The sequence below is a fragment of the Acipenser ruthenus genome, chromosome 39, assembly GCF_902713425.1.
Source record: "Acipenser ruthenus chromosome 39, fAciRut3.2 maternal haplotype, whole genome shotgun sequence".
Lineage (NCBI taxonomy): Eukaryota > Metazoa > Chordata > Actinopteri > Acipenseriformes > Acipenseridae > Acipenser > Acipenser ruthenus.
The window spans coordinates 9665318-9689581 of NC_081227.1; the positions used below are offsets into that span (position 1 = coordinate 9665318).

At 38.1% G+C, this 24264-nt stretch overlaps 1 protein-coding gene across 1 annotated transcript; it reads right to left on the minus strand.

The window, feature by feature from the left end:
• Positions 1 to 1038: 1038 nt before the first annotated feature.
• On the minus strand, positions 1039 to 23531 carry LOC131707288 (sacsin-like). The gene is made up of 8 exons (XM_059009663.1): positions 23495 to 23531; positions 21181 to 21321; positions 20210 to 20300; positions 19210 to 19321; positions 17360 to 17506; positions 15543 to 16983; positions 14945 to 15033; positions 1039 to 14798 (listed from the first exon to the last, which is right to left on the minus strand). The coding sequence occupies exons 2-8, from the start codon at positions 21231 to 21233 to the stop codon at positions 3919 to 3921; spliced, it is 12813 nt and encodes a 4270-aa protein (XP_058865646.1). The 5' UTR covers positions 21234 to 21321; positions 23495 to 23531; the 3' UTR covers positions 1039 to 3918.
• Positions 23532 to 24264: the final 733 nt, after the last annotated feature.

Consider the following 24264-nt stretch of genomic DNA (forward strand, 5'->3'; position numbering starts at 1 on the left):
TCTGAGGTTTGTCTTGTAAGTCTGTGGACTCGTCAAGCGCTAAGCTGAATGCCTGTGATTTACACAAGTCATTTTTCATACTGGTTGAAACTTCAGCACTGATCAGTGAGATGCGTCTTTCTGTTGTGTGGCGTGAAGATGGAATTTGGCTTACTAGCTTTTGAAGCTTTTTATTATCGGGATTCAAAATTGCCACCACTTCTGCAATGTTCTTTTTAATAAATTTTCCTTCAGAATGAGGACGTTTGGCACGAGCGATATTCCACACAACAGCAAAACTCGCTTCAGTTGTTACATCAGCTTCTTTACTAAATGCCGATAGCAGCATCTGCTGGCTGCTGAGACGTGATTTTAAAGAGGTTACCTTTTTCTTCCTCAATTCGGATCCAGGAGGATATTCAGATGAAAAACTGCAGTGATTTACGTTCAAAGTGGTGTTTCAGGTTGCTTCCCTTGAAGTGTGCAAGCATTTTGTTGCAAAGGCGGCACAGAGGTTTACAGCTTTCTTCTGTAAACGCAAATTCTTCTGCCCATTCTGCCTTGGAACCTCGTTTTTCATCCTCATATCATCTTTTCTTAGTTGAGAGTTTACTTAATGCCATTTTCTTGGTGAAATGAACCAAAACGAAACAGTAAATAAAAAGAAAAATTGACCCTGGCCTTGAAAAACAAGATAATCATCCCAACGAACTTCAATTGAAAGTGAGTGCAATACGCAGACGTTGAGTGTCATGAACATTGAGTGTCAAAGGTCATTACGCTTGACGCCACTGCGTCAAACGTACTGGTTAGGCGGAAGAGAAGAGGAAGAACAACAGTAAACACGAATGGAAATAAGAAAGCAAACGAACAAGTTTATTTTACTCCCTTTTTATTTCTCGTGTTTATTATTCTTTCTTCTCTTCCTCCAGTTTTATCGAGCCACACACACACACGAGCCGCACAACAAGTGGAGAAGAGCCGCAGCTTGGCCACCCCTGATATATAATTTCACATATTGGGAGGTGTTATAGAAAATACACACACAACTGATTTGTAAGCAATTCTTAAAGTTTATTGAATTATAGTATAAGATTGAATGTTATTGAATTGACCATCAGATGAAGCCTGATCATCTCGGTTTTTAGGAATACAAAACAAAATAGTAAAGAAATATGAAAAGCAAAGGAAATATAAACTATTTTGTACTTCATAATAATTATCACAACTTTTACACAGATTTTACTCCAGGTTTACAATTACAAAGGAAAAAAAACAAAGCAGAATTGTTACACAACAAGAAACCGATTGGACCTATGTGGTCTTGAAAACTTGTGTTTTGCGTCACATAAAATACTTCACCTGAAACTATTATACCATTTTTTAAAATCTCAGAATCAGTATATTTACTTAAGACCAAAAACAATATAAACTGTAAGAAAGTATGAGAGAAATATTAATAAGGAATAATGTAATTGTACATATTACATATCAAAATTAAATACCATTCTAAGCATTTTTTATAGGTAAGTCATTAAACTACTATTACTACTATGACTGCTACTACCATTAATACAATAATTGGCCTCAAAGTTGCAGGACAAATGTATGTTGGAAATTGGGATTGCTCAGTTTTCATAATGATACAATGTGGCCTAAAGAAAAGGTAGCAAAGTTGCAAGAGATGGTTAGAATTAAGGCTGTTGTACACTGGATCAGATCACACATCCAAATTTAACGAGCATCTAACAAGAAAAAAAACGAACATGTGCATTTCCTATTGCAACTTGCACACCGATTCCATAATTGTTGTACGACGCTGATGCGTCAATTTTGGAATCAAAACAAGTTTGATCCAATTTGATGTGCGTTAAAAATGACATTGATCAATGACAATCCATTTATAAGACATGGATTCTTGTAATTCCATGTCTCCAGTAGCTCAATCTTATGAAATACATACAAACACACACACACATATAAAGGTGCTTAACACTAGAACCGCCATGCGGGTCAATTTAACCCATTTTGGATTTAAAATGTTAATTACTCTTCCATTGTAAATCGTATGTGTATGTCTGTTTTTGACTTTTCCTAAATATATTCATTAAATATCATGACAGCGTTTGATAGCCAGAATCACACAAATGATAAAGTTATAAACATTTCCACCTAGAACCGCCATGTGCATCAATTTGACCCATGTATTACAATGTGTCTTTTTTTAATATAACGTAAGATATTCTATTTTTTTGGAAATGCAGCAAACAAGACACGCCCACTCCTCCTCTAGCACACGTTTTTTTTTAATTTTATTTCAAGCCTTTCTTTGTTTGTAGACTACGAGACAGAGATTGCTATGATTGTGGATTTGTACAATTGCACCAAGATGCCAACTCAGTGAAATCCTATGCTTTATTTTTCAATGTACCTGGGAGACATCAATCCTTCATTTTGTTCCAGACATACAACTGGGAATATATCAGAAGGAAATATTTAGTCTTGAAAGTAGTCATTTTGATTGGAATACGGCAAACTTCACTCAGATGCACACAGCAAACTGAAATGACAGGTAGGATAACAACTTATGTGCCTAATATGAAATGTATGTTATATATTCTTTTTTTCATATTACTTTCAGAAAAAAATATTTTGGTTTTACAGGTTTGTATGTACCAGTTTACACAATAGTGTTCAATGGAACTGTATCTGTGTTTACAACACAGCTCCTGGATGCAGGCACGGAGCCAGCAGGCAGACACATACGCTCCATAGAGTGCAATGCAGTCGTCATACCAGAAGAAGTGTTATAGTTTATTTTTATGTAGTATTAAAACAACGATTTCGGTTTTATAGTTTTGTATGTACATATACCTGCTGTTTACACTTGTATACGGGTATATGATACCTGTTTCTTTTGAAATGTATATTTGATTATATTTTTTCTCTGTTTGTAGTCGTGCGCTCATTTAAAAAATAAAGCTTTTATGTTTAATTTTTCATTTAAATCCGGTGTTTCTGCGATGCAAATGTTAGATATGATGCTCATGAATAAAACTTGTGAGTTGTATCTGATAGTATGTCTTTCATTTTCATAATGAAGCAGTTTAAAAATGTATGGGTCAAAATGACCCACGTGGCTGTTCTAGGTAGTTCGAAAATCTGGCAGTTCTAGTGTTAAAGGTTGGACAGTGTTTCTTTATTTTATAACAATGAAGTTACAGATTAATAGTATTATTGACCCAGCATTCATATTTTACTCGATGTAAAATCCATTTATATATTATTATTGTGGTTTGCCGCAACGCAAAAAGAATTTGCAGTAAATCTTGGAGACTCAAGTAGCCTATACAGACTATAACATGAAATGCCTCAGACACATAGAAACGTTGCTCAGCTAGCATCTCTGAAGTGTACTTTAGCTTGTGCTGACGAAGCTTAAACTAAATTACTGACATTATGAAATAAAAATGGGATCTTTCAGGTTTTAGTTTGAGTTCCTGAATCAGTCTTTGATACTCTCTCAGCTGTTTAATCAGATTTTGGCTTCTATTGCATATGAGCAATCGTCTTCATCACTGCTGGAGCTACACGAGGATATAACTTTGGGCATTTTCAATATTCAAATATGATTTTAACGCATTGTATGTGCAAATGGACTAACGTGCGAAATGTTCAGAACATGGATGATTAATGAAGCATCAGATCCTGTGTGCAACGGCCTTTAGTCTTTGCACTTTGTGTTCAAGTCAAACAAACATTTAGCATTGGTAGACAAAAAGGTTGAATAATTGGGTTGTACAAAGCTCAAGTCAAGGTGACTGTATATAATTCCAAAGTACCAAATAACAGAAATAATTGCATATAAGTTTCATCTTCAATTCTATGGAGTGTAATTGAGTGGGGTTTTTTTAAGTTATTGATGAATATCATTCAATATCAGATGCAGTTCTGTATTTTGGCTAGGAGAGACTTTCCCAGTTGCAGCACTTCATGTTCCTTTTCCGAAGGGAACTGTCCATTGGGAATGTTGGGAGCTGTGTGATAGGTTGGGTATTGGGTCGTCTTATTGTCTACACCATGTTGTATTAGCTTGTAGACAAAATCCATTACTTCAGTGCCACAAAATGTAGAGACAGTTCTTGCCAGTCCTTCAATATTCTGATTCTTGGTGTACTTTCCTTCTTTTTTGATCTGGGCTGCTATGAGAGCTTTTTCCACAGCTTGGTGTACTTTAAAGAAGACCCATTCTGTTTTTGACTGGCCTACATCAGTGGAAGCAGCAGATAGGTCACATTCCGCCTGCTTGAACCATCTCTTAGCTTCTTCAGGGTTTGGCTGGTATCTGCGGTGAAAACTGTAGAAGTCATAGTCCCGGAATGAATATCTTTGTCGGAAATACGACCTCCCCCGCTGGTGATTCCGTGCGTATTTATTCCAGTTTTTAAATAGATCCTCATACTCCTCACTTTCACCTTGAGTAGCTGACACCTTTTCCCCTCGTTTTAACTGCCCTATGTACTTGCAGACATCATTGGCGAGATCGGAATGATCCGGATTCTTGTCAGGATGCCACTTTAAGTAAAGTCTCCGAATTGCTTTGTCTTGCTCCCCTTTTGGAAGTTTTGATATGCTTTCAAAGTACTCGTCAATTTCCTTTTTAATTTCTTCAAATGACTTTGAAAACCCACTAGCAGGGATATCGTTCTGTTCCTCTCCAGGTGCCACAGGGTCCACAAAAGCTCTGTAGCTGTTTTTGAACCCCTTGGCCCTCTTAAACTGATAAATATCAGTTTTAGTGACTTCCACAATGTTTTCACTACCTAATTGGATTTGATACATTAGCACCTCACCATCTTCTCTCTTCTGCATGCCCAGACACAAAACTACAATCGCGTAAAGGTAGACTTCATCTGGCATAGAAGAAGGATCTAAGTATCCAACAAATTCTCCCTGTTCAAAATTGTTGCAGAAATCCATTTCAAGAAGGTCCCAAAAATAATTTGGAATCACTTCTCCAGGCTCAGGTAACTTGTAAGAGCTGTCCCCTTTATATTTTAAAGAGTGTATACCATTTTCTGTTAATATATTATGAATATCTTCTGGGTCACAACAGCAGAGCATTTCCATGAGTATGAAAATTGAGTCTTCATTCAGCATGTTTGTTAGCAAGACATTAATCTCTTTGGATAGACACTTTGCTATTTTCAATATCTTCCTTCCTTGGAAACTGTCCTGGTGCTCTACAAAATAATCACAGTGGTCGTCCTTGTCTTTCCGGATGTAGACCTGTTTTTGCATATTGGTATCCTTCAAATGTTCAGAGTTGTAAACCAGAACAGTTTCAATCTTCTCGCAGCATGTGATACTAATTTTAGAAAATATCTTTTTAAGCTCAGGAGCAGATACTGTGGCTTTCCACTCCCCTTCATACTGTCTTTTCAAGAGACAGATCACACCTTCACCGAAATTCTGACATGTTAAGAGATTCTGTAGTTGATGCTGAAACTCACAGTTTTCCCCAAGCTGACAAAGTTTAAGGTTTGATTCTTCTAGGTCTTCCTTTAATGCCTGTGAGAGCATCTTAGGTTGCATTTCTTTTGACAGTAGTTTCAAAATGTGTTGTATTTTGTAAATATCCCAATCTAGGTAGCACTCATTCAGGTTAATCAGTATTTTGAACTTTTCCTTCAAGGATTTCAGGTCAGTTTTTGGACCAATGGTAACACAGTCATTGTAGTACAGACAACTTGACTTGTAAATCTTGCCATCAGTAGCAGGCAAGTACAGTGGGTTCAGCGACTGGAGATTTTGCTCATCAGAATGTCCCTTCAAACTTTCAAAAAAATGTTGAACAGCCCTTTTTGCAGTCTTTTTCTGGTTTGGGTGTAAGCAGTCCATATCTTTTGTATCCTCATAGAGTGCTCTCAGGACTGTGCAGTAATGGTCTGTAGTTGCCTGCTCAGTAACACCAATCCTTTGGAAGACATCCCTGTAAGGTGCCAGTTTGCATGGAAGTTGATATAGGAATGGTCGGAATTCCAGGTCATGTTTTAATGACATTACTACCTGGTTTGGTTTCACCAAACTTTTGTCGTCTTCTACAAGAATAAATGGAATGTCTGATAGGGACTTGGAGTCGAAGGATATGTTTTTTTGAAGAAAAGCATATGCTGCTTCTATAACCTTTATTCTAGTTTTTAGAAGTTGTTCATTTTTGCAGTCGACTTTGGAAACATTTTGGAGATTTTGAAGAAACAAATCTTGTGGGGGTAGATACAAGGCGCCAGACCTTTCTAATACCCTAAGACTTCTGAAAAGGAAGTAAGTCTGAAAAGGAAGTATTGGCATGGAGGTCCAAACCAGTTCTTCATCATTATCTTTTAGTCTCACCATTGATCCTTTCAAAGCAATAAACTGTTGTCCTCTCCTGTACGGAGGATGCAATTCACATAACTCAACAGGCACTTCAAAAGGGTAGATGAATTTAATGTCTGACAGTGTTTTGAGGAAATGTTCTTTAAGTTCCTTTTCATTAATCTCGAAGAGAGCCTTCAGTAAAGCATCTGTTTTCGGTTTCAGGATTTTTACAGAAACCCCCTTTGTGGCATCGTGAGCAACTAAAGATGCAAAATTGATGATGTCATCCTGTGATGGTATCATCTTCATTCCAAGGTCCTTCAGCAATGTTTTGAACCCACAGTGTTCATTTTGTATTTCTGTGAAAAATGGCTGTGGGATAAACTTCTCTTTTAAATCCATTGTTTTGAAAAGTTTATTATCCTTGTCGTAGAAAAAAGAAGCTTCTCGTAGGCACCCCTGCATGTCTCGGATAAACTTCACTTGTTTTAGAACAGAGGTGATCAGATTTTTGACTTTCTGATATTGACAGTGATACTTATCGATTATTATCAACAGCAACTTTATTGCTTGAAGTATTTGTGACTCTGACAGTTGTTCAAGTTTATAAAGAAGTACAGAGGTGAAAAACTCCAAGTCATTTATTACTTTGATATCTAATTCTTTTGCAAGTAGTTGATTACTATAAGTATTCTTGAGAAATGCAATTGTACTATCCACCTGGTACAAATCTGTACAAGTTACATTGCATTTTGAATTCAGAAAGAACACCTCTTTAAACCTGTTAATGCTTTGCCGGTGTCCCTGCATCATTTCAAAGAGAGGTAAAGACCTGAGTTGGTCCTTGTATAACTGCTTGTTCTTGCATTTCTGTAGACCCTCCAAAAGGAATAGTAGCATTTTGTCATACTCAATTGGATTGGATAATTCACTCCATTGTAGTTCTTTCTTACGAGTCAGCTGTTGAAGAACTAAGGAATGTTCTCTAGTTTGTAGTAAGTTAGGTCCGATTATGTGATGTCTAATATTGAGTGGCAAATGGGAAAAGCCAAGTTGGGCAAAGCCAATTTTTGACAGAAGTCTGCCAATGCTGTCTGGTTCTGATTCGCTAATCACATTTTGCAAGCAATTAAGTGAAGCCAGGATGTTTTGATTGTGCTGTCTTGGATTTGAAACAGGTAAGATTCCAAGGTCTCCAAAATGAAATTTTAGTTCATTGAATTCTGCCATATTATTCTGTTTTGAAGACTCAGTGATGACAAACATGCTATTGAAATATTTCCACAGTCTTTTCATCCAATCTTCATTTTTCTTTTCTAAAACTGGCCATGAGCAGCAGTCATCATCAGAGACTTCCTGAGCCAGTTTTTCTCTGATAAACTGTGCAGAATCAGCGATTGTGAAATCTTTCAGAAATCCAGCCTCTTTCAGTGAATCCATAATGCTATTCTCACTTTTTAAAAACAGATGATTTAACTCTGGGAACAGATCATGAAATTGTGTAGTATATTTTGGTGCTTCCAACTGAAACCTCCTCACAATGTCATCATGAGTTAATAAAAGCGGCAGACCCTCTACACAGCTGATGTTTTCTTTCTTTACATCCTTAAGGCAATAATCTAAAAGAAGTTGTAATTGGCTTTCCTTTTTCATTGGCGACTGATTAATATGTAGAGAAAGGCTATCGTTTTGGTTCAGTAAAGGATGGGCCATCAGAAACTTCCTGAGAGATTCTGGATTCAGGGAAGTAACATTTGTTCCTGCTCTTTGAAATCCTTCCAATATTCTTTCCAAGTTTTTAAAGGGGAAAACTAATTTCATCTCCATGCTTTGTAAAGCCATTACTTCATCCTCCGTGTAAGTTTCAGTTATGAAGTGAGGTTCCTCTGTACACTTTTGTTTTCCAACACTAGACCAGGAAACTGTAAGTATCTTTATTGGATCTAGGTCTGTTTGTTTGTAATGTGTATTTTCCCACAAGAATACAGGAATAAGCTCCTGTTTCCTAACATGGATAGATCTGTAGACCTGGTGAACTGTATCTTGCCACTGTGGGTGTATTTCACAAATACTAGGAAAGAGTCTTAAAAATGGTTCAAGATCCTCATTGCAGATTTCTTTATTTTTGAATCTTGAAGTCATGTCATTCTGCTTGAACAAATCCTCAATTATGTATGAAAGCAGGTCACCATACAATGGAGCAATTACATAGATCTTTAAGTATTCATTCCACTCAGACTTCACATTTGGACCATCTTGTTTCCAGAGGTCCCTCCTGGCAAAATCAACTGCAAAGTTCCCATTGACGTGAACAGGGAGTCCAGTTTCAACCGGTAAAGGAAGGGAGCAGAAGGCTCTGCCTTCTATATTAAAACTCAGACTTGCTGCAATAGCTCCTTGGGGCAATAGCATTTGATCCAGTTCAAGTTCTTGCATAGAAGCACATATCCTTTCCTCCTGTATACCCACTTGCTTTGCTAGTATCCATTGTGTTGGTCTTTTCTCTTTGCAGTGAATTTCAATCTCATACACAGTTTTGTAGGGCTCTATATCTGCCACTTCAGTTTTAAGATCTGCAATCTTTTGCACTTTTTCCTGGAAGTCTTGTCTCTTTTTCATACTCTCTTCAGACATCTTTATTTCCACAGTGAACAGTGTCTCCAGTTTGTTGGTTTCCTTTCCAAGTTTTTGGAAGGTTATATTCTGTATGTTGTTTAAAAACAGTATGAGACTCGCTGAGTCTTCCCTCAGCACATCAATCAAACTGTTGATATCATCATCGTTTACAACCTGTGCATTTGCTATTTTTGAATTTGCAGCCATTTCAGATGTTCGCAGGGGAATTCGAAAGAGCGTGCCCTTGTCAAGGTCATAAAATGAGGGCAAGTAGGTCTCATAGACATCTGGAAATGTTGTTTTGAACTCATTGTTAATGGCTATTTCACCACCAGGATCTCTATGCGTAGCAGTTTGCAGGTAGGCAACATTAGGGTCAAAAACACACAGACGACTGTCCCCTGATACAAAAGAAGGGCAGTCTGTTAGGTGATAGACAGAGTTAAATCCCAGGCCGTACTTTCCAGTCTTCTCTGGATCATTTCCTTTTCCTCCCTCTCCCAGACGCTGAATTCCTTCAAAGTCTTTTTCCGCAAACCTTTTGTTGTTGTAGACACAAAGTGCGGGCCCTTGTAGCGGAATCCACTGCTTTCCAAAGGTTTTCTCAGTGGGGTGGTCTCTTTGGTCCCATATGAAATGTATTTCAGTTGCCTTGGCATCATCAGCATTTTGTATTAGCTCCTTCAGTATATCTTTCTTGGATGGGTATGCCTTGATAATGTTTGATAGACGTGCTGTAAGCTCTTCATGGGCTCCGAATGGTTTCATCCAGCGTGACAACGGATCCACTGTCATATCAGCCAGGGCTTTGTGTTTTGTGGTCTGTACTTTTAGCCGAAGAGCAACTTCACGGTTTATATGCTTGTGGCAGAGAGCTTTATTCTCATTAAGCACCAGCCAGGGTGTGTCATTATAGTGTAGCTTGCTGGCTGGTCGAAGCACACCCTTGGTGTCTGGAAGCAAAATGTTCTGGACTTCATAGGAATCAGTATCTTCCTCTTCGGGAAGCTCACCAAAGCCTGTTGTAATCACTCTAAGACTCAGATCAAGATCGGATTTATTAAGGCTTTTGCCTTTGTAAATTTCAGATATCTGCTGAAGCACAGAGGTGTAATCTAAATGTGAGAAACTCTTTTTAATGCCAATACACCTCCAGAGGTGATCATATTTTGTGTATTCGGACGGCAGTTTGTAAAGATAGGGGGTAGCATCAAATGACACTTGGCGGGCAACTTTATCAAAGGCCACAAACTTTCCTTCAACAAAGATGCAATTAAATTTCAGATCCCTAGCAAGGATTTCCCAGGAGGAGTTTGGCTTCTTAAGATATTTGTTGAGATAGGAGTAACATGTTTCAACAATGATATTCATTTCAGTGGGCTGTATCTCATGGCAACAGTCAGAAGCTTTTTTTAGCTGCAATATCACAGTCTCCAAGGATGGTTCTTTGTCCAAACCCAAGATTGATATGACATTTGAAGACATTCTAAAGTCTGACTCGAACTTCATTTTGGCCAATATTGGTTGAATCATATTGACAAGCCTCTTGTGTTTGTGGCTGTATAACTCCTTTGGTTTTCTAAGACAGACATTTTTTGCAGGAGAGAAGGGGGGTAGCGCTGGAAGAAAGACAATATCCTGAATCATTTGTTGGTCTGCATTGTTCATCTTTACATTGTTCAGCAGTGCCAAAATGTTCTGTGCTCTCTTGTAAGCTTTTGCCTTATTTTTTTGCCATAAGTATTTCACTGTTTGTGCTCTCTCTAGGAGTTGAGAAACAGAGGCGTTGTCTTTGATCATGCCAAGAGTTTCTAGTCTTGCGAGTCTCTCTGGATCAAGAAAATTTCCTTCTGATCCTGTAGGGATCCTACCATCTTCTTCATCATACAGGAGGGCAATTTTTCCCTTTGGGTGAATGAGATTTTGAATATATTGCAGCTCCCCTCTCTTGCAGGATGGAATGCAGGGTTTGGCTTTTAACATTTCATCAATGCTTGGGTTTCTCATGTCAATTGCATGGAGGACAAATACATTCCTTGTGCAAGCGTCCATGGATTGCAAATTGTCAAAGACTATTTTGCTGTAGAATTCAGGCCAGCCATAAGTGTGTTTGTCAATTATGTCACCATATCCATTAGCAGTAAAACCTTTTCTCACCCAATCTGGCAAGACCACAGCTTGAAGTGGTCGCTTTAGCCGGTCAGCAAATTCTTTACTGGCAGTTATTCCTATTTTCTCAGTGTTGATGATTTTAGAATCCAGAAATCGTGCGTTGTCAATAGCACACCAGTCACTTCCATTACAGAGTAAATTTAAAGGATAACCTTGAAATCCCTTTGCCACTGCTTCGTAAAATGCCTTTGCAGTTGCAGTAAATGGCTTCAAAACCTTTTCCATGTTGGGCCAGAATGTGTAATAGTCATAGTCTTCAATCTTGCCTTCTTGACACATCTTTTGTAATTGCAGGAGCGTTGTTATATATGCTACATTTACTGTGTCCTGTAGTAATGCTTCATTCCAATCTCCCTTTAAGCCAGTGGTCCAGAGATTCTTTCTGTTGGAAGTGACTGAGAATGATCCATTAATGTGAACAGGGAGCCCAGAATGGATAGAAAGTGGAAGGAAACAAAAGACCTGGCCAGCAGCAGCTTCAGTATCTGGTCGCCACTTCTCAGGTGCTTCCTTACTCTTGATTAAAGGAACAGCCACACTTCCAAGTGGAAGAGCCAAAACACTCTGTCTTGCATCACAGACCATTTGTAGGGCTTTGCCTACACCAAAGCAGGAGTGAACTAGGAAGTATTGGGACATCTTCTTAGAATTTGGGACTTCGGATCTGATCTCCTTAATAGCGAAAGTATTAATGTCAATAATTTTCCTGCATTTTCCATTAAAGCTCTCCAGTCTGCTAACAGAATTATTCTGCAGGTGTCTGAATGGGATGTCATCTGCCACATCATAATTGCAGAACTCATTTCTAGTCAGTGTCAGGATTGGGGTGGCACTATTTTGGTGCTCCGTGCTTGCTGTTTGGAACAATACTTCTAAACTGACCTTTTCAACTCTCCTTAAAAAGAGCAACATGTTTTGAGAGGTTTCTTTAAAAGTAGATGCTAGTGACTGGATCCTGTTCTCATCATAGCACTTGTTGCTTATGTCAGACCTGTCAACTTCCACTGCTGTCCTGAAGGGGAGTTTTATTAGGGTTCCTTGATAATGAAATTGGTCAGCTTTTATATCGCATCCAAATATGTTATGGTATGGTTTAAACTGGCCTGGAAATCTCTTGACCATACGGTCACTTCTGGAAAGGTCAAGCTTGATTCCAGGGTTGGATTTGCTTTTAATATGTTTCTCGAGATGTGTGACATTTGGGTCAAAGATTAGCAGAGTCTTGCCACTCAAGATTGAAGGTATATCTGTTATGTGATACACTGCATTAAACCCCAATCCGAAATTCCCTATCTTTTCTGCTTGATTTTCCTTTGAGGCTGAGCCTATTTTAGTTATGTTTTTGAAATCATCTTCAGTGAAAACCTCATTGTTGTGGGACCAGAGTGCTGGACCATGGCATGAGGCCATACCCGGGTCAATGAGACTCTCTGGGGAGTCCTTGTTTTGCCTCATATCCACCAGAAAGCAGCAAACCGTCGCCTTAGCATCCTCCGCATTCTGGATTAGCTCTTTGAAAAGGTCGCTTTCCTCATCGTATTCTTTGAGAATGTTTTTTATTCTGGAAGTTACAGCTTCAGTTTGCCCACACTGCTCAATAAATTCCGGCATCAGTATCCTTGTGCTGAGATTGCGAATCTGCAAGTATTCGGCTGTGGCCTGGAGTATTTCCTTATGAACAACATAAAACTCCTCTTCCTCTTCCTCTTCCTGGAGGTCATCCAGTGCTTCTGGTGAAATATCACGATACAGGCCTTTGGACAAGGGCTGCAAACAAAAATCCCCATCTATGCCTTTCTTGTGTACTGGCACTGGAAGGTCATTTTCACAATTTAGACTTTTCAGATCTTGATTGGTCTTCCGCATCCACTCTAGAATAGAAATAGCTAACTGCAGTTCCTCTGTCCTTCCACTGATTATGCGGGAATCAATGTCCTTCTTCAGTTCATACAGTAGTTTAACCACTTCATCAGGACTCAGAGAATCCCGGACGCAACACTTTTTCAACAAGTCACTGTACTTTGACAACTCTGACGGGACCTTCTTTATGCAGTGGCTCAAGTCTAATTCCTTTGGGTACGTAAGGATAATGTCTTTCGGCTGTGAAAATCCATCTCCATTCCAAATGGGAAGGTCAGTTAGATTTGCAAACCCAGCAAGGTTCTCCTGAATGTGGCTGTAGATCGAGATTGCATTTATCAGGATTAAAAACTTATCTTCAGCTTTATAATTCTCAGACAGTACTTTGAGATTTTCAATGACCTTCACAGGTGGAGGAGGATCAATCAGTCCTAAAACTTTGCACGCCTTACTTTTAAATTTTGTAGTGAGAGGGATGACTGAGCCAATTAAACTGCCCAAACTCGAGTCCTTTATGTCTTTAGGTTTATGCCAATTAGGACTTTCTTTTTGTGTTCCTTTTTCACTTGGCACCCAAGCCAGTGAGCAAAGAGTTTCCAGCTGCATGGAAGAAAACTTGAAGAGAACGTCTGTATCATTACAAACAGTTATTAAAGCATCTGACTTTTTACGAGCTTGGTCATTTTTATCTCGATCCACTTCTGTTGCAGCCTCTAGGAATTCAAATGCTTTGATATCTTGAAGTGAAGATCTCAAACCTAGGTCACGCAATGTCTTCAGTATACCTCCTTCATTGAAATCTTCAGGTGGAAAGAAGTTGCGACTGAACAGGTCTCTGAATGTTTTTACCTCTGGGTCAAACAGGTCAGAGGGTTGCATCGAATTCAGAAACTTCAGCTTTTTACATTTCTCACGGATTAAATCATTCTGGTTGAAAATCATGTCACTGTTGCTCAAAATCCACAGCATATTTTTGCTCTTTTGGTGATCCTCATAGAGACCATCTTCAACCCCTGTTATAACTTGCAGAGCGACATCAGAAGCAGCCAGAAGTTTGCCCTTTAGTTGTAAGAGAAGTTTTCGATCACATTCATCTGTGCACTTCAGGACTGTTTTAGGCAGGATTAGGTCTTCTGGAATTCTGGGCAATGTATCACAATTTATTGCTGCATTGTTTGTGGCAGCTGTGAGACCCTTACTGGAAGATGTGAGAGAGGGCATTTGGTGAAAGATGGGTAGTTCAGAAATAAGACTTTTCTCAGCCTCTGAAAAGGTGTTCGCATTAGATAGAAAGCTCCTTATCTGTTTTCTTTCCTCCACAGACATAAAACAAAGTTTAGTTTTGACAGCATCAAGACCAAGGTTGGAAAGCAAGGTTAGGAAGTTATTCACAGATGGAAGAAATATGTAATCTTTTAGCTTGGGATGATCTAAAAATGCATCACTCTGCTTGATTACTGTGCCTCCAAGCTTTCCTATTATGTCAACAATTTCTTTTCGCAAATGGTATCCATTAAGCTCCTGAAAAATCAATGTTGTGTTCTTTATTAGACGTGCCAGTTTAACTGTCCCTTTTGCTTCAGCTTGGCATCTGAGTGGTATAACCGGCAGTCCTTCAAAGGGACGGAGGTCAGCAGGACAGTGTCTTTTCAGGAATTGCCAGAGTTGAGGGAGCCATTTGTCTGATGCATGCAAGTTGTTTCTTGTATCCCAGCTGACATGGTCCAAGCCATGGGCCCAATTAAATGGGAGAGCATCTTTTATGTTGTCAGTCACAAGCCTCACATTCAAGCACTGTACACTTAAGTCATCTGGGGGAAAAAAATGAAGGCCATCAAAGATCTAATTTCCACTTTACTTGATTTCAGAGTACGTCTGAATAACACAGATTCAACTAGGATTCATCATGTTCCCATTACTTTTGAAATATTAGAAGACAGTACAAAACGAGTCTTACTCTTTGAAGCCAATCTCTGTAGCGCAGTACGAACAGTGGGCTTCAGATCTTCAGAAATGAACCTCTTTTCCAGTCCAGGTAGCAGTGTCCTGTATAGATAATAGCAACTTAGTATTAAAGGGGAACTTTAAAGCACCCACATTTTTATAGAATACTAAATGCATTTTCTCATCCTTTAATATGTTTCTTGAATTCCCTGTTGAAGATTCTGCTTTGAATAAAAAAAGAGAGAATGGTCAAACTCTCAAACACTTTGCCCTTGAAAAGTTATATTTCTGTCCCAATAGAAATTGGGATTGTTTGATTCTCTTTATCATTGCATACAGCTTCTTCTTTTTTTAATTGACTTTGCTTTTTAATTTTTTCTATTTGCACCTCATCTTTACAATGGACTAGATGAGCTGCTTTTGTTGTTTGAGCTTTTTGAAAATGTACATTTGTGATGATATGAGCAGAAGCAGAGCCAGAAAATGGCAGTAAAAACATGTGACATGATGCATGCAGTGTGAAGTATCCTTTTTCTTTTTAGTTTCCATTTAATTTTTTGTTACATTTTACATTTGACTGTTGGAAATAGCTTTCTAGATTTGGGACTTACCTTGGGAAGTCTTCACTGTCAATGAAAACCTTTTCACCACAGCTGGAGGCTTGAAAGCTGGTAAAAGATCCATCGCTCAAAGGCAGCAGTGGAATCCTTTCAAGTTCCTTGGAATCTTCACATCTGAGTATGAACTCCAGCAGCAGGATCTTTTGATCACGAGGTGTTGAATCCAAGTTACAGCGGTCAAGAATTTTGCGTATAAATGCAGGGGTGGCCACTGTTAGCCGGCATTCTGACACTGATCGAACCATGTCGTAGACATGGCTAGGAACCTTGACCAAAAGCTTCTGTTGGGATAGGAGGAAACTTTCCACAGCAGCCATAATTTCCGGATCTTCACCCAATTCTTGAAAGACAGCGTCCTCTGCTCTTATCCAATCTGTGGCCCTGTGTGCTGAACAAAGGACCCTGCATTCTACTAAGAGCCTGGCCATGCTGTTTACCATCGTCGCCCAACGTTCTTGGTGAGCTATGCTTTTCAGGTCGGGCCAGAGGTTGTAGACCATTGATGGGTTCATGGATGGGCCTTCATGGAGGGTTAAGGCAATGGCATCCAGAATGATCTGGCAGTATGCTGACGGGAGGAGTTTTTCAACCAGGAGCTCGTTCCACTGAGCAGCCTCATCGTGCTTCTGGTCTTCCTCCACCCATTTGATGTATCGACGATTGTCTGTGAGCCCAAAACATGCATTCACGTGGACCGGCAGGCCTATGATGTTGGTGTCATTGTCGGGCAGTGGCAGGAAACAGCTGAGACGGCCTTTGAATTTACCATTGTGGTTGGCGTCTAAGGGGAAGGCAAGCCCAATACAGGGCCGATAGTTCAGCTTTTCAGCAAGTTTGTGTAATTCATCATGTTCGCCAGCAGTTGCTGTGAAGGTAGACACCAGCCACTTACAGCTCTTCTCTTCAGAAGGATTCACACTTGATATAGTTTTCAAGAAAGAAGTGGCTTCTGCTCCCGAGAGCAAGTTCAGTCTTTCCTGATCTGTGCCGCCAGGGATCACTTCTTCCTGCGAGGCTGAGATGGTAAGAATGTTCTCAACATTGCCATCTCGGTCAATATGCTTCAGTGAGATGTAGGCTACATTTCTCAAGAAGAGTAAGCACATGTCTGCATCAGTTCTGAAGGAATCAAAGAGATCGAAGACCCGGCTTTGGTCATACAGGTTGCCCGATATCTGTGAAAGCTCTTTCCGCATTGGAAATCGAAACAGGGTTCCCTGGAAGTTTTTGTCTCGAAGCACATCATCCCAAGATGCATGGCTGCCAGTCACACTCAGGGTTTGTTTCAGTGGCTCAAACTGGTTTGAATATTTCTCTAGTTCTTCTTGATCATCTTCATTCTCTAAAGACCACTTACATCCACCATCCTCAAAATATTTGTTCTGGGGGTCCATGAAGCCCACATTTTTACCACTGAAGATGCATGGCAGATCTTAAACAAAAACAAAAAGGAAGGTGTAATGGTGATTTCTTGTTGTCTTTTGCATTGAGCTACAAGCCAAACGAGGACTACTTTCTGTTTTACTTGGAGAAACTTTTTATTTTAAAAGATCCAGCAATACCATTACTAACAAATCATCAGCCTTTGTATGACAACCTTGGTCCGACATTACTGTTCAAAATACATTACATATTATGCACCTTTCATTATCACTTAAAGATCAAGGTTTTTATTTAAGTTATCAGTCCACAGCAAAGATGGATGCTCATGGAGAGTAGATTCTGTGCAGCTTAAGTCATATGATCACAAAATATCCAACATAGATAAACAAAATGCTCTAATTCTGACTTTCAGCCACTGTTCTTACCAGTTATATGGTAAACAGAGTTGAAACCAATGCCAAAACGTCCAATTCTGTTTGGATCCCTGTTTTTGACACTCCTTCCTGTAGCCTGAATACCACACCAATCTTCTTCTGTGAAGACCGCGTTGTTGTAAGCCAGCAATGCAGGTCCTATGAGAAACAACATGTTACCTGGGGTCTTAAATTTAAAAACAAAAGCTTCCCTTAGCCCAGTCAATATTCATATATTCCATTTGCCATCTAACATGAAGGAGGTTTAAAAAATTCTAGAATCCTGTAAAATCTCTCAAGCGTATTGCGAAACAAACTCTTAACAGACTAATGTGTTTTAAATGAATCATGGACTAAATCGGGACTGTTTCTTCGTAAGAACGCAATGAAAGCAATAATACTGTATATTGTATTTATTAAATGCATATGAATGTTTGTTCTAAAATTAGCAATTGCACAAGGTATAGCTAGAACAAAAAGTATTACTGGGTGCTCAGTGCATATTTCCCTGTGAAGGTGCATGTTCTCAGAGAAATGTGTAGTTTGTTATTCAGTAACCTAAATTGACTACAAAAGTAAAACTAAATTCAAATAGATATTAAATTATTTAGCAGTTTGGTTGTTAATGGCGTTTTGTTAGCATCAGTGTGGTGTGAGCAGAGCAGTACAATGAGGCCTCATGTTTGTGAGGGGCAGATCATACCTCGGCTGGACTGTAAAGCCTGCATGCAGTGCGCAAGTTAAATTAAACTTTACCGGTGGTGTAACTGAAGGGCAGACCTTGCCATGAATAAAGTAAAGGGGTGTAATGTTTTATAAAAAAAATTAAATTACACATTTATCAACCTAATTCTAGGTGGGATTTTTATATGAAACCGAGTGATTTGATATAACCATGTGATATATTTATATAATAATTAAATTACACATTTATTAACCTAATTCTAGGTGGGATTTTTATATGAAACCGAGTGATTCGATATAACCATGTGATATATTTATATAATAATTACACATTTATTAACCTAATTCTAGGTGGGATTTTTATATGAAACCGAGTGATTTGATATAACCATGTGATATATTTATATAATAATTACACATTTATCAACCTAATTCTAGGTGGGATTTTTATATGAAACCGAGTGATTTGATATAACCATGTGATGTATTTATATAATAATTACACATTTATTAACCTAATTCTAGGTGGGATTTTTATATGAAACCGAGTGATTCGATATAACCATGTGATATATTTATATAATAATTACACATTTATTAACCTAATTCTAGGTGGGATTTTTATATGAAACCGAGTGATTTGATATAACCATGTGATATATTTATATAATAATTACACATTTATTAACCTAATTCTAGGTGGGATTTTTATATGAAACCTAGTGATTTGATATAACCATGTGATATATTTATATAATAATTTTCTAGCAGTGGGTAAATGGTTTCTAGTGTAAATTGTTTGATTAATGGTTTCTTCTAAGGAGAGAAGTGATCTCTGACCAAGTATGGGAGGCTGTGACAGAGTAATGGGGAGTAGAGAGAGATGGGTGCTGCAGGAGTGTCCAGGCTATATATAAAAATATATTGGTGCTGTTTTTCTTTATTCATCCTGCCATTAGGAATTTCTTTTAGTTTTTTCTTTTGTAAAAAGTTATTTATTTTTGAAAATGTGTTTTGTTATGATTTCGTTCACTTCAGTTCTTGGAACTTTAAAAAAATAAAAATAAAACGAAACTTCTGTTGTCCGTGTGCTTCCCTGAGTCATCATTTTTGGCAACTTGACGTATCCTAACCAGGAGCTTGATTTAAAATCATGTCATAAACAGTGCTGAACTTACCTTGAAACCTGTGGAGGTCATCTTGACAGAGATTGTCAGTCCCATAATTCCTTTCATCATACAGAAACACAACCTTTGTTGCTTTTGCATCATCAGCATTCTGAATCAGTTCCTGTTAATGTACAAACAATTTTATCAGACACCCACGAGATTGAATTGGATGTCCCTCGTTTTCTAATGCGTGTGAATTGATCATTTGTTATTTGATATTCTTCAGGGGGAATTATGTCAGTTTAGAAGCAAAATAGCAAGTGTGTCAAGCTACTGAAACACGCTTTGAAGTGATAATAACATTATCGGTTAATACCATTCCAAGATAAGTATATACAGGTCCCTCCAGAATTATTCACACCCTTGATTCAATGTTACAAAAAGTTGGTTTTAGCAACAACAAAAAGTGTACACATTTTTTTTTTTTGCATAAATCCATGCAAACATGATACATTGTCAGACTCTCATTGTTACAATCGCAAAAACATCTCTGTCCAATTGCATTTTAATGTTTAGAGGTGTGAATAACCTTCAGTTTTTGAAATAAAATGCAAATGTTAGACAAATATATTTTTGTGAAGTCCAATACTGTGTTTGAAAATATTAATGTTTTCATTCATTTATGCAACAAATACTGAATGTACACTTGCATTTATTTTGCTAAAACCCATTCTAGTCTATGAAAGGTGTGAATAATACTGGAGGGCACTGTATCTATCACCTTTGACATATTTTCACCATATGGGGCCTGTGTCACTCAGTTCACCTTTTGAATGAAACACCAGCTCTGTCACATTCATTTAATGCATAATCATCAACCATAAACATTCCCAGAATGGATTTGAAGAATACTGAGCTGGCCAGGAACCAATACTGGTGTTAGTGTCCCCTTCCGTCACACACAGATGCACTGCCTAATAGACAATAGCATGTCCCCAAACTATTCCAAATCATACTGGTTAATACATAGTGGACCTGCTGCGGAAAGCAGGTCCTTCTCAATCCTTACTTTTAATATCTGTCCGCCGTCAGGATATCTGTGCAGAATATCTTTCAGGTAGTTGAGAAAGGGAGGTGTTGTGGCCTGAAACTTCCTTCTCCTTAAAATAAATAAAAGCATGAGTTTACCATGGTACTATACTATACTATACTATACTATACTATAGGGCAGGGAGCTCCAACCCTTGTCCTGGAGAGCCCCTATCCAGCAGGTTTTATAGGTAACCATTAAATCATCCATTTCTAAACACCTGGAACAATTTCGTTGTGATCAATCAAGCAGGTGATTTGTTAAATGAAGTAATTTGGAGATCGTTTGGAACAAAATGAAAAAAAGCAGCCACTTCACACCTCAATTACTAGTCCCCTTCATTGATCAATAACTTCCATGTGTTCCCAGTCTTTAGAAATTGGTGATTTAGGGTGACCTACAAAACCTAGGGGCTCTCCAGGACCAGGGTTGGGGACCTCCTGCCCTGCTGGTTTTTGTTCTAACCATGCTCTCAATTACTTAATTGAACACTCAATTGAACTAACAATTTGGCTAATCAGAGCTTTTCAGTTATTTTAAAGTGTTGGAGATTTCAAGTTACGTATAACTTTGTATAAGGAACTTTAAGTTAAAACCATTTAAAGAGTCTAATTAAGCAAATTGTTAGTTCAATTGAGGGTTCAATTAAGTAACTGAGAGCTCGGTTGGAACAAAAAGCCGCAGGACAGGGGGTCCCCAGGACCAGGGTTGAGAACCACTGCTATAGGGCTTTACCATCATATTTTTGACAGCAACAAAGTACAGAGCCATATCACTTTACCATGGTATCGTATCATCAAATGTGTTATGTATATTATATACCAGCCTCATTATCTTACATGTTTATTCTGATATCAATTCAATATCAATTTCACATCATATCACTATATAATGTTCTGTTTGCTTTTTCCAGAAAAAATACAACATGTTGCAGGTTAATGGAAACATACCGTTTGGTGTTTTCACTTTCTCTGTCCAATTTTCTTTTTCTTCCTCTGTCCATCTCTTAACACACAGTACATGGACAGGCAAGTCAATCAATTTGTTAATATCTCCTTCCACCAGCAGAGGTCATGCATGGTCTTCTGTAACTGGTTAATAGGGAAATAAAATGCTGTATATATTATTGTTAGAATTGCTTGTGTGTAGTTTAGTGTACATAATAATCCAGCTTGACTGTGACTATTACAATCAACTGCAATATTTTCAAATCTAAAGCTAGTACATTAATAACATCTCCTCTTAATAACCTTCACTGCATATCAACATATCAAGTGATGGAACAACTTGACTATTTAAAAGTTCGAACTTTTCTATTCTAATCAGGAAAACTTAACAGATTCATACAACACATTCATACACACTACAGGGTTGCTAGGGTGTGGCCGTGATTCAAAGGTTATCAATTATATATAGAACTACCTGTTACTGTTCTGTGTAGGTAATGCATTAATTTACTTTATACAATGGGTTGGGAGCTATCTGCGTCCTGATTGGCTAATAGGCATTGAATTACTAAAGGCATTGAATTACTAAACAGCAACCAATGGGAAATGCTCAGAGGGGATGGGTTAAAAGCCGGAACGAGACGGATCGGCCCGGAACGGTACTTTAATGAATTCAATTGCTTTAAAAAACAGCATAAAAAGATACAGACACATGAGGGGAATATTTTAACAATCAGAACCGATTAATAACGCGCTGTCATTAACCCGTTCCGAACCCATCTTTCATTTCATTAAAGTACTAATCGGTGGCCCTTTGCAGGTGTTTCCATCAAGGCTGAAAGGTGTAGTTTGTATAGACAGTAAAAATCAACGAACATCCCCTCGGCTAAATGCGCATTCTTGAATTCGCAGTAGATCAATTCATATTAACCCATTTCATGCAGTGAATCGGCAATTAAAGGTCGGTTAACACTTCGGACAGTTTTTGTAAGTATGTTACTCACTGTATTATGTGCATCTTATTTTTCGTCTTCTAGGCAGCTTTATTAATCAAGCTGTTTATTGCACACAATGGTAAATGAAAGATGTTTTTTTTCAATAGTGTTATGATGTCCTAGTTGTATTGTGTGTATCATTTTCATGCTCTGTATTCATTCGGAACGCCGTGTTCCGGACGGTTTTGTCTATACAACTGTTTGTTGCACGGAATGGGAAATGAAAGATGGGTTCGGTGGTTTTTTTCAGCAGTGTTATGTTGTTCCCACTTAGTTGTATTGTGTGTATAATTTTCACGTCGTCTTTGCACCTTCGAAACCCAGTGTTCCGGGAGCTTTTTGGTGATAAAAAGAGGGTTCTGGCCCGAAACGGGTTAATGACAGCGCGTTATTAATCGGTTCTGATTGTTAAAATATTCCCCTCATGTGTCTGTAACTTTTTATGCTGTTTTTTAAAGCAATTGAATTCATTAAAGTACCGTTCCGGGCCGATCCGTCTCGTTCCGGCTTTTAACCCATCCCTGCTTTTAACGTGTTCGCGCTTGCCCTGGAAAAAGGTTTCTGACATAAGCATTAATTCGCATAAATAACAATCAGTCACTAAATATTAACCATATTTTTTATTGTTGTTAAAAAAAAATACCAGTATTTCTTGGCGCTGCCACACAGCATCGCCGCAATATACTCTGTACTGAGTGAGCTCCACAAATGGCGAGGTGCTGGGAACATGAGGCTCCGCAGGACAATGCTGCTTCCTAGTATCTAACTTTACAGATCAACGCCGCTTCCCCGTTTAAACCCCACGACCTAACTACAGTACAACATGGGCTGCTTGCACTATACTTTGTCCTTCCAGACAGCAATGCAGAAGATCAGGAATTGTTTTCTTTTTTATTTTAAATTGTTTTTTATTTTAACTTGCTTCGTGTTTTTTTTTTTTTTTAACGCGCTTTATAAATGTAATACATTATTAAGTATTATAGAGGAAACACACAGAGCACATCAATAAATAAACACACTGAACCCAAATTCAACAAGTATGCGGAGACGTCAAGTTCAAAACTTCATACAAATTACACTTAGCTTTAAAGTAAGAGGATATATAGAGAATATAAGTAGTTAGCAAAATACACAGAAAATGCAGTTAATAAACTCCATCTTAACGTGTGATGTAGCCAACACTGCAGGTATAATTAAAACAGTTCCTAAACTCAATAGTAACAATAATCATCCTGTATTCATGTGGATTGCATTATTTCTGGCTAAAAGTTTCCGTTTTTAAAAGTACGATATGAGATTTGCCGACAACAACAATTACCTACCTTAACCTCAGGTGAAGAAACAGAATGCAATTGTACTATGAACAGGACTGACTTTATAGTAAGACTCCACCCAACTACAGAACTGTTTCCTACGTCATACCGGAGAAATATTGTTTTGTTTATTTGGGTAGTTTCGTTTTCGTGGATGCAGATGGATGAAATGAAAGTTAAATGAAATGTACCCGATGCCCATTTAAACATATTTTGCGCCCAGTTGTTGCTTCTTTTTACCCTCATGTCTTGATTGAGTTAATGAATGGTTCTCATTTTGAACCTGCATTTCGCAGTAATCGCCGAATTCAGCGTATTGGATAGTCAGACGTGATGGGGAAAAAAAAATAATAATACTTCAAGCATTTGTATAAAATATTAATATTATAAAGACATTGTTTGATATACACATTCACACCTACAAAACACGATTTCAACAACCAAGGCAAGTAAAAAAAAAAAAATAGTGATCTCCTTTTTCAGTGAAGTATTACAGCTGGTGGTGTGGAGTTTGTTACATGATAACTTTACTCAGACCACCTGCTCTCCAAATACCTTGGTACCCCTGAACAGGTACTTGTCTAATTAATAGGACCTCGTAGAATTTACTGGATTATAACTTACACCAGCAGTGTATAGTAACATTATTTGAGTAATTGTAATCAGAACCACTATAAAATGATTGTACAGACACCATACAATAAGGGACAATAGAGTTATTGTACTGTAGGCTACATTGTACTTGTGTCTTTTTCTTTTTTTGTGATATTTTGCTAAAC